We start from the raw sequence: 10,746 nt of genomic DNA on the forward strand, positions 1-10,746 counted from the left end.
CGTTGGCCATGGGTCTAGGCTTGGTTAGCCCATGGGCCTGGACTTTGGGCGTAATTAATTGGACTTAGGCCTGGTCTTTGGCCCAATTAATCTGATTTGGGCCTATTCTGGCATTTTTAGGCCCAAATTAAGCCCATATTTGGGGACAAATACCCAAATTGTAACGTCAAATTAGGCGAAATTAATTTTACTCAACCCAACGTTCGTGACGAAACACGTGACGTCATCAGAATTCGTCTCACTTTCAATTTGGGACACAAGTCAACTCTAAATTAGTCCTAAATTTGATGATTTTAGCATTTCGTCATTAATTTAATAAATGACGTGGCAATCTGTGATTGGTCTAAAATTTCTCCTTCTCTTTCCGAGATTTGTGCACAGATGTGGGTGATGAATCTCGAAAAAATAAAACCGACATCGATATGCAAATTAGTTTAACTAAAATATGTAATAGAAGACAACCAAACTTTTAATTTAAGAAAAATCTCAACCTTTATCTCAGATTTAATTTGATTTGGAGAGATAAACGTAGAAATTCTCAAACTTTAAAAAGAAAAATTCAAGTTTCATCCCAAATTAATTTGATTAGGGACAAAATTTAAAATTTTTGAATTTAAAATGAAAATTAGAGTTTCATCCCTAATTTAATTTGATTTGGAGATTAAAACTTACAAACTTGATTCTAAGAAAGAAATTTGGGATATGGCTAAATTTACGAAAAAATTTAAGCTCTGTCCTCAATTTAATTTTATTTTAGAGATAAAATTCAAAATGTTTGGATTTAATGAAAATATAAGTTCCATCCCTAATTTAATTTGATATAGAGGTAAAACTAAAAAATCTAGAATTAAAAATGAAAATTCAAGTTTCATCGCAATTTAATTTGATTTAGAGATGAAAACATAAAACTTTTGAATTTAAAATGAAAATTCAATTTCATCTCCACCTTAATTTGATTTGGAGATAAAATTTAATTAATGAAAAAGATTTGGTACATGGCTAACAATTTTAGAAAAGGAGGGGAAGAAAAATAATCAAAAATCAAATTTGGGCTTGAAATAAAATTTTTAACCAAATAAAATCTAGATTTAACCAAATCTTAGATTTCCTGATTTGATTATGGATTCAGTGAAGTCCCTCTTGAACCCTTCTGCAATCAAATTTTGTCTACGTAAGCTTCTTCTGGTACTTGGAAACATCCACGAGCCTATTGAACCATTTTGACTTTAATAAATTCTTTTTAGGATAAATTGCCAAAACCACTTGCCGTAATTGTAATTACCCCATCAAACTTTCAATCGTAAAAATTGGATCCTCAAATTGTTAAAATCAGACCATCAAACTTATATTTGTTGTAGAAAATGGACATTCAGATGATAATATTGAACTTTTAAACTACTCAATTGTTATAACTTTTATAATTATGTAAGTTTGAGGTTTCAATTTTAAATTTGTATAAGTTTAAGGATATAATAGTAATTGCAACCATACTTTAGGTTGGTTTTTGCAATGTAATTTTTTTAAGGTAATTGTAATGGATAACACTTTTAAGACTAATAATTAAGTAATTAACAACATTTTAAGACTAATAATAAAAACGGTAAATCCACACGTGGAACGTGACATGTCGTCTAGAGTGATTAAAGGCAAAATTAGGGCTTCAGAGTGCGCAAAATCACAAAATCGAATCACTGGATTTCATATTTATTCGATTATCTGGAATTTAATTTCAAGTTTGGAAAAAGAAAACAAAATATTATTATTATTATTATCCTCCTTTTCAGGAAACTGGAATGATTTGTTTCTCTGTTTCCTAATTTGATTTTGTAAACCTTTTCTTTTAAGGAAATTTATGGAAGACACAACCCTTATATAAATCCCATCATTCCATCGTTCTCACTTCAATACTCACATCTTCAATCCTTTCTTCATAATTCGTAACTCAAAAGATAATAAATGGATCTTCCCAACGACGTCGTATTGGAGATTTTGAGTCGATTTCCCCTCGATCAAGCTCGTAAAATTCAAGTTCTCTCAAAATTCTATAACAAAGCTAATTATCACTCTTATTATAAAACTTTACTATCCCAAAATCAACATGGACTCATCTTAGACGGCTTCCTCCTCCAAACTTTCAAATCCAATGCCCACGTCTTGTCCTTTGTTTCTCCACAACCCAACAACAATTCCCCACCCTTAGATTTATCTTTGAGTTTCCTTCCCGGTCGCAATCCTCAAGTCCTGGCCGTTGCTCCTAATGGTCTTCTCTTATGCGAAACTCAACACCCGATCCACTATAGAAAATGTTTCTACACAATTACTAAACTTTCCACAAAGCAATGTAAAGGACTTCCTATTCCCAAAACTAGATTCTTTACCAAAAATATTGCCTTGTACATCCTTCGTTCAAATCCTCTCCACTTCAAAATCCTACGTTTATCTCAAGATCAAATTCCGTCCAAACGCCCTTTGCCATTTTGCTATACCATTTGCGAGGTCTTTGATTCAGAATCTTGGAGGTGGAAGCAGTTACACGATATTGTACATGATTATAATACAGGATTTGTTGAATCTCATTGTGCTCCTGTGTTTGCTAATGGATCAGCTCATTGGAAATTAAGTAATGAGACTTCCATATTTGCTTTCGATTTCCACTCCGAGACTTGGACTTGGTCTAAAATTGCAATGCCGGATACTATAATCAATGGGTACGAGAATATTAGGAAAAATGATAGTTTTTCGAGATGGTGTACCGAGCTTTTGGAGTATGAGGGAAATTTAGGAGTAATGCGGAAGTTTTATGGACCTCCTGCCTCGACAGAGCTATGGGTAATGGAGAATTCTTACCACAAAAGAATTTGGACCAAAAAGTTTGATTTTTCGGGGTCTATGCCTATGACTCTTTACGGATCAAATATTTTGATGATGTGGTTATATAATCAGAACGTGATGTTCTCTAATATAGAGACTGGGGAGTGCAAATACAAGAAGTTGGAACAAAGTCATTATAGTGTACCCACGATGGTATTTCCGTTCTTGTCAGATTTTGAGAGTTGGAATTTTGATCCTCCACCACGTTCACTCAAGCATAAGACTATGATTAAGATCCTTTGAAAAAATGAAAAGTATAGGATGGAGGAACTTAATCACTCGAGGTCAATAGGACAAGAATAATATGTACACAGTATATTTTGATTATATTCGTTCAAAATTGTTAGCTTTCAGAATATATTATTTATTACTTTAATTAACCAATTATTGTAATTATAGGTAGACAGTTTCAGTTTTGAGAATGATTTTTTTCTTAAAACGATAATTTTAATAATATCGAACAATCGATGGTATTACTGACGTCATATATCACTCGATGATCTAATTCAAATTTTGAAATTTGGAAAAATATAAGGATATTTTTAGAAAAACTATATGTTGTTTCTTTTGTATTTCCAAAATTGAAATAAGATTCAAAATATTATTTTCATTTTTTAAAGAATTTTTAAAATATTAGATAAACATGGAAAATTGTTGAATTCGTTTTTTTTTTACCGATTCTACAAACACATCAATTAATAAAAGCCTATTACATCTTTATTTGGAAAGGATAATTATAAAATCAACTAAAATATTTCATGTTAAAACAAAAGCTATATTATTTTTGTACTTTATTTTTTTTTTTCTGATTGGGAAGATAAAAATCCTAATTGAATTATAACGAATAAAAAATTAGATCTAATTCGTTTATATGTATTATAGGAATTTGAATATGATAAATAATAATAGAGAACTTCTGATAAATAGAAAAATCCTAAAAATATTTACACTTTGTTGCAAAAATATCCAAAAATGTTCACACAAGGTTTCCTTAAGAAACATATTTTGTATGCGTTGTGGTTTGATCTATAGTACTTGATCCTCTGATTCTCTCTCGGTTGGGTGGAGTCTTTTGCTTGTTGATGATTTCTCTCTAGGGTTTCTGGAGATAGAATTGCTGACCCATTGGAATTAGAAGAGCTCCTCTATTTATAGAGATCTCTGAGAGTTTCCTGGTGGCCATGGGTCTAGGCTTGGTTAGCCCATGGGTCTGGCCTTTTAGGCCTAATTAATTGGACTTGGTCTTTGCCCTATTAATTGGATTTGGGCCTATTCAGGCATTTTAGGCCTAAATTACACTCATAGAAATTAATTTTACTCAACCCAACGTTCGTGATGAAAACACGTGATGTCATCAGAATTCGTCTTCAATTTCAATTTGGGACACAAATCAACTCTTAATTGGTCCCAAAGTTGATGATTTTGGCATTTCGCATTAATTTAATAAATGACGTGACAATACGTGATTGGTCCAAAATTTCTCCTCCAACAAATGCCCCTTTTCGAGATTTGTGCACATATGTGGGTGGATGAATCTCGAAAAAGATAAGACCGACATCGATATGCAAAGTAATTTGATTTTGACTTCAATGCTCCCTAATATTCTGGACTTGATTCCTATATTTGCAAGTGTTCTTTCTTCCTAAGAACATCACACATGTGGAGTGGGAGATAAAATGGGACTAGAGGAATTAGTTATACTCATAATCCAATTAGTTAAATTAATATTAATTATAATAAAATATTTTAATTAACTGTTAATCCGAATATTTTGATTAGACTTAATACTGTTAACTAATTCGTTTATAAATCATAATTAGTGTGTGTATATATATATTTATCGTCTTAACTATTTAATATCACTTTATATTATTAATAATAAAAACGGTAAATCCACACGTGGAATGTGACATGTCGTCTAGAGTGATTAAAGGCAAAATTAGGGCTTCAGAGTGCGTAAAATCACTGGATTTCATATTTATTCGATTATCTGGAATTTAATTTCAAGTTTGGAAAAAGAAAACAAAATATTATTATTATTATTATCCTCCTTTTCAGGAAACTGGAATGATTTGTTTCTCTGTTTCCTAATTTGATTTTGTAAACCTTTTCTTTTAAGGAAATTTATGGAAGACACAACCCTTATATAAATCCCATCATTCCATCATTCTCACTTCAGTACTCACATCTTCAATCCTTTCTTCATAATTCGTAACTCAAAAGATAATAAATGGATCTTCCCAACGACGTCGTATTGGAGATTTTGAGTCGATTTCCTCTCGATCAAGCTTGTAAAATTCAAGTTCTCTCAAAATTCTATAACAAAGCTAATTATCACTCTTATTATAAAACTTTACTATCCCAAAATCAACATGGACTCATCTTAGACGGCTTCCTCCTCCAAACTTTCAAATCCAATGCCCACGTCTTGTCCTTTGTTTCTCCACAACCCAACAACAATTCCCCACCCTTAGATTTATCTTTGAGTTTCCTTCCCGGTCGCAATCCTCAAGTCCTGGCCGTTGCTCCTAATGGTCTTCTCTTATGCGAAACTCAACACCCGATCCACTATAGAAAATGTTTCTACACAATTACTAAACTTTCCACAAAGCAATGTAAAGGACTTCCTATTCCCAAAACTAGATTCTTTACCAAAAATATTTCCTTGTACATCCTTCGTTCAAATCCTTTCCACTTCAAAATCCTACGTTTATCTCAAGATCAACTTCCGTCCAAACGCCCTTTGCCATTTTGCTATACCATTTACGAGGTCTTTGATTCAGAATCTTGGAGGTGGAAGCAGTTACACGATATTGTACATGATTATAATACAGGATTTGTTGAATCTCATTGTGCTCCTGTGTTTGCTAATGGATCAGCTCATTGGAAATTAAGTAATGAGACTTCCATATTTGCTTTCGATTTCCACTCCGAGACTTGGACTTGGTCTAAAATTGCAATGCCGGATACTATAATCAATGGGTACGAGAATATTAGGAAAAATGATAGTTTTTCGAGATGGCGTACCGAGCTTTTGGAGTATGAGGGAAATTTAGGAGTGATGCGGAAGTTTTATGGACCTTCTGCCTCGACAGAGCTATGGGTAATGGAGAATTCTTACCACAAAAGAATTTGGACCAAAAAGTTTGATTTTTCGGGGTCTATGCCTATGACTCTTTACGGATCAAATATTTTGATGATGTGGTTATATAATCAGAACGTGATGTTCTCTAATATAGAGACTGGGGAGTGCAATTACAAGAAGTTGGAACAAAGTCATTATAGTGTACCCACGATGGTATTTCCGTTCTTGTCAGATTTTGAGAGTTGGAATTTTGATCCTCCACCACGTTCACTCAAGCATAAGACTATGATTAAGATCCTTTGAAAAAATGAAAAGTATAGGATGGAGGAACTTAATCACTCGAGGTCAATAGGACAAGAATAATATGTACACAGTATATTTTGATTATATTCGTTCAAAATTGTTAGCTTTCAGAATATATTATTTATTACTTTAATTAACCAATTATTGTAATTATAGGTAGATAGTTTCAGTTTTGAGAATGATTTTTTTCTTAAAACGATAATTTTAATAATATCGAACAATTGATGGTATTACTGACGTCATATATCACTCGATGATCTAATTCAAATTTTGAAATTTGGAAAAATATAAGGATATTTTTAGAAAAACTATATGTTGTTTCTTTTGTATTTCCAAAATTGAAATAAGATTCAAAATATTATTTTCATTTTTTAAAGAATTTTTAAAATATTAGATAAACATGGAAAATTGTTGAATTCGTTTTTTTTTTACCGATTCTACAAACACATCAATTAATAAAAGCCTATTACATCTTTATTTGGAAAGGATAATTATAAAATCAACTAAAATATTTCATGTTAAAACAAAAGCTATATTATTTTTGTACTTTATTTTTTTTTTTCTGATTGGGAAGATAAAAATCCTAATTGAATTATAACGAATAAAAAATTAGATCTAATTCGTTTATATGTATTATAGGAATTTGAATATGATAAATAATAATAGAGAACTTCTGATAAATAGAAAAATCCTAAAAACATTTACACTTTGTTGCAAAAATATCAAAAAATGTTCACACAAGGTTTCCTTGAGAAACATATTGTGTATGCATTGTGGTTTGATGAGATAGAATTGCTGACCCCATGGAATTAGAAGAGCTCCTCTATTTATACAGATGTCTGAGAGCTTCATGGTGGCCATAGGTCTAGGCTTCATTAGCCATGGGTTTCACCTTTGGGTCTAATTAATTGGACTTAGAGCTGGTCTTTGCCCTATTAATTGGATTTGGGCCTATTCAGACATTTTAAGCCTAAATTAAGCCCATATTTGAGTGTAAGCGGACAAACGCCCAAATTTTCAATTTTGATAAATTGATTTCATAAATCAATTTATTTTAATAAAACTGAAAATATTATTAATTTTATAAAATTAATTTCATAAATTAATTTTCTTAATAAATTTAATAAATAATTATTTAAACAATTTAAATAATTCTATTTAATTTAATATCAAATATTAAATTAATTGTATACAGTTCCATCTCTTCGAGTATTTAAAGCATATTTAAATATTATTTCTCCAATTTTATTTAATTCTAATTTGAACACTTCAAATTAACTTATCACGCTATTCTTGAGTTAATCCATTTACGAGCTAGTAGGGGGACCTCACGGACCTACAAATCATGGGCTCCAACGATCTGAGATAAATTGGCTAAACTCATCAGACTGATCTAACCCCCATTCGTTAACTAATGGGTGATTCCACTAAAGCCCGTAGCTGAACTCCCCTCACTATAGATATATTATGTCCACTCGATATAACCATGATTAGTAAGTTAACCCTTCACAGGTTGCTCGTAATAACGACTGGGTCGAATCTCTATTTTACCCCCGAAATCACCTTTTTTTCCTTAAGTCCCACTGATCTCCTAATGAACAATTGATTTGTGATCTAATCAACAAATCCAATCCCTTTTGGGCCAATGAGAGGGTGAGGCCTCTTGTTCAAGATCCAAAATCAACACTTAAAGGGAACAACCTCTCTACTAACCCTATTTGGGTAGGAGTGAATTCTGTCTTGCACCCTATGTCCCCATCTATTCATCCGGTCTTATCCTAAAATGGGAAGCTTATTGAGTACAGACAGTTGGTCTACTCTCACCGTTTGCAGATCAAAAGAAATAAACAGGAGTTCATAGTTAGCTCGGGATTAAGGTCAAGTTACCTAGGTCATCGCTTTGAAATAGTCAGTCTTAAACACTAAACAATGTTATAAAGTAAAAGTGACTGGTTTCGTGGTCCAATCTTGCACAAAACTCATTTGCACAGGACACCCTCACTTCTCATGTCACAACATGCACGAATTAGGATCACTTCATATGTATCACTTTACAACTTTTTGCAACAACTACAGAGTAGGCCGCATTCAATAGTGTTACCATAATAAGGCACCCAACCTTATTCATATACTATAGATCATTTTGACTATTTACTCGAACCTGATATACTTGTATGTCTCCATATAAAGTTCAAGTACTCATGTAATAGTCAAGGGACTTTGGTTTATTGGATTTCTAAATAATAATATATTCAATAACAACTTTATTGAATTTTCAGAATAAGTTCTATTGTTTATAAACCATGAGTTTTAGGACATAAAACCCAACAAAGTCCTACTTGGACTAAAACTCCAGTGGTAACTTATATATCCGATATATAAGACTTAGTTTCTAAGTTTTATTGAGAAATACAATAAACTAGGGCATCCCATACCCATGGTTTACTATTTGGTATCCTATACCCGATATTTTTTCCACTTGCCCTAGGTTATTAACCTGGTATTTCTAGTCCTACTAGGTGATTCTCGAACACTATAGCCGAGAGAATCATTGTAAACATGTTAGTGTACAATAGGCTTTCATTAAACTATATAGGGAATGCATCTAATTCTCAATAATGACTAGAAAGCATACTTTCCTCCCACTGCATTGAGGTACTCTCAACTCTTTGATTAAGATGCGTTTGATCCGCCTTAACAACTTTTGTTAACAGTCAGATATAGAAATCTTTAAACTTTCTATACTTTGATCTTAGCCGTTTTAAATATCTGAATATTTGCAAATGACTTTTAACAATTTGATTCTTAACAGAAGTTGCTATGAGATAAAACAAACATATTTTCTGAAAATGAACATTTCATTCAAAACAAAAATTTGTACAATATGTTCATTACAAGATTTACAAAAACAAGTAATAACATCTTCAACAACAATTTCTCCCACTGGATTAGCTGAGTAAACGGTTCCCAGGATCTAAGTAGCCTGTTTACCTTTCTCTACTTTCTTCACTGCAAGATATTTAGAGCAATTTCTCTTCTAGTGCCATTTCTCGTTGCAGTGGAAACATTTCCCTTTCTCTGCAGCGGTTTTCTTGCTTCTCTTGCCAGCAGGCTTCACCGTTTACTTCAGCTATATTAAAGTGGACCATCATGTCCAGGACATGCTCACGAACTGAGGTCCCTTCTCTTATACGGCTGTTATAAACGTATTTGATAGCATCATGCCTTAGGATGAAGGACGGTTGTCCAAACATCCCTCTCAGAGTTTCCATAATCTCTTTGGCATTACTCATATTCTCGTGTTTTTTGGCCAAAACGTCAGACAAGCTGGCGATAATATAAGCACGGACTTTATCATTCGCCCTAATCCATCTATCAAATGCTTCCCGAACAGTTCAATTGGAATTAGAGCTGGGAATGGGAGGACATTCCTCCGTTAAGACAAATCTCAAATAGTCTATTGTAAGTATTGTGGTCAAATTTGATTTCCATGTTACATAGTTATCCTTGATCAGTTTGTCGAAGCCAACAATTGTATAATTGAACTCGTCATTCTGAAATTATAAACAAAATCTATAAGTGAATTGTTTTTAAATCCAATCAAGTTTTAGCAAAATGATAATGTACCCATAATCATTATTTTTGCAACGATACTTAAGTGATTTAGAACAAATATTACCGTGGGGCAGTCAAGAATTCCTTCACAAAAGCAAGACAGTTCTTGACCGAATACTATCTCCAGAATAACTCATATTCCAATAGTCATTTAATTATCGTTTTCGGTCAAGATCATTACTAACACTTAGTAAGTATTGTAAGTGTAGACCCGCCATTTTCAAATCTTACAGAACGGTATGAGTATGCCTCCAAAATAGAAGACTAATACCCAAGACAGAACTATAAGACCCTATTCATTTTACTGAAGCCTGGGTCGTTCCGAATTCTATGTTACAACCCTCCGAGGGGATCGTCGTGATTAACAACTAGATAGTGCCGCCTAAAAACGATAGCAGGTGCAACATAGGAACTCACGGTTCAAACTAATGGAGGAGATCATAGGACAATGTTGACACATTTCCTTCACCCACTTACTATTAACGACTTCCCCTATTCACCTTGTTATTGACCCATGCAAACACTTTTCGAATGGAGTAGTTGAGGTAAAATCGACACGAAGCCGAGCATGGATCTCAAGGTGTGAACTTTTGAGGATGTTGTTGGGGTTGATGCCCTAAAGTCTCATGTCTTGTAGTTCGTAAACAGTATACAAACACTTGTGTTGTTAATATATGATATTTACTTCACATCTTGTATTTTCCTTGGTTGTTTGTTTTATTTGCTTTACCACAAATCAATAAACATAAAATCCCTAGTTATCTATATGTGACCCAAGCATGTATGTGGTGACATACAAGTGGATCATATCTTGAGTGATAACCAAAATGGTTTGTAGTATATGGATATAGGAGAGAAATCTTATCTTGGTA

General features: G+C 32.8%; 2 protein-coding genes across 2 annotated transcripts; both read left to right on the forward strand.

Annotated features, from left to right (window-relative positions):
* Window positions 1–1,956: 1,956 nt before the first annotated feature.
* On the forward strand, window positions 1,957–3,114 carry LOC150029740 (F-box protein At5g49610-like). Its single transcript, XM_090310402.1, has one exon. It carries the CDS (start codon window positions 1,957–1,959, stop codon window positions 3,112–3,114), a length of 1,158 nt encoding a protein of 385 aa, XP_090166528.1.
* A 1,987-nt stretch (window positions 3,115–5,101) lies between these two features.
* LOC150029741 (F-box protein At5g49610-like) lies at window positions 5,102–6,259 on the forward strand. Its single transcript, XM_090310403.1, has one exon. It carries the CDS (start codon window positions 5,102–5,104, stop codon window positions 6,257–6,259), a length of 1,158 nt encoding a protein of 385 aa, XP_090166529.1.
* Window positions 6,260–10,746: the final 4,487 nt, after the last annotated feature.

The sequence above is a fragment of the Benincasa hispida genome, unplaced genomic scaffold (genome assembly GCF_027475165.1).
Source record: "Benincasa hispida cultivar pf3 unplaced genomic scaffold, pf3_genome.v1.1 HicScf955, whole genome shotgun sequence".
Lineage (NCBI taxonomy): Eukaryota > Viridiplantae > Streptophyta > Magnoliopsida > Cucurbitales > Cucurbitaceae > Benincasa > Benincasa hispida.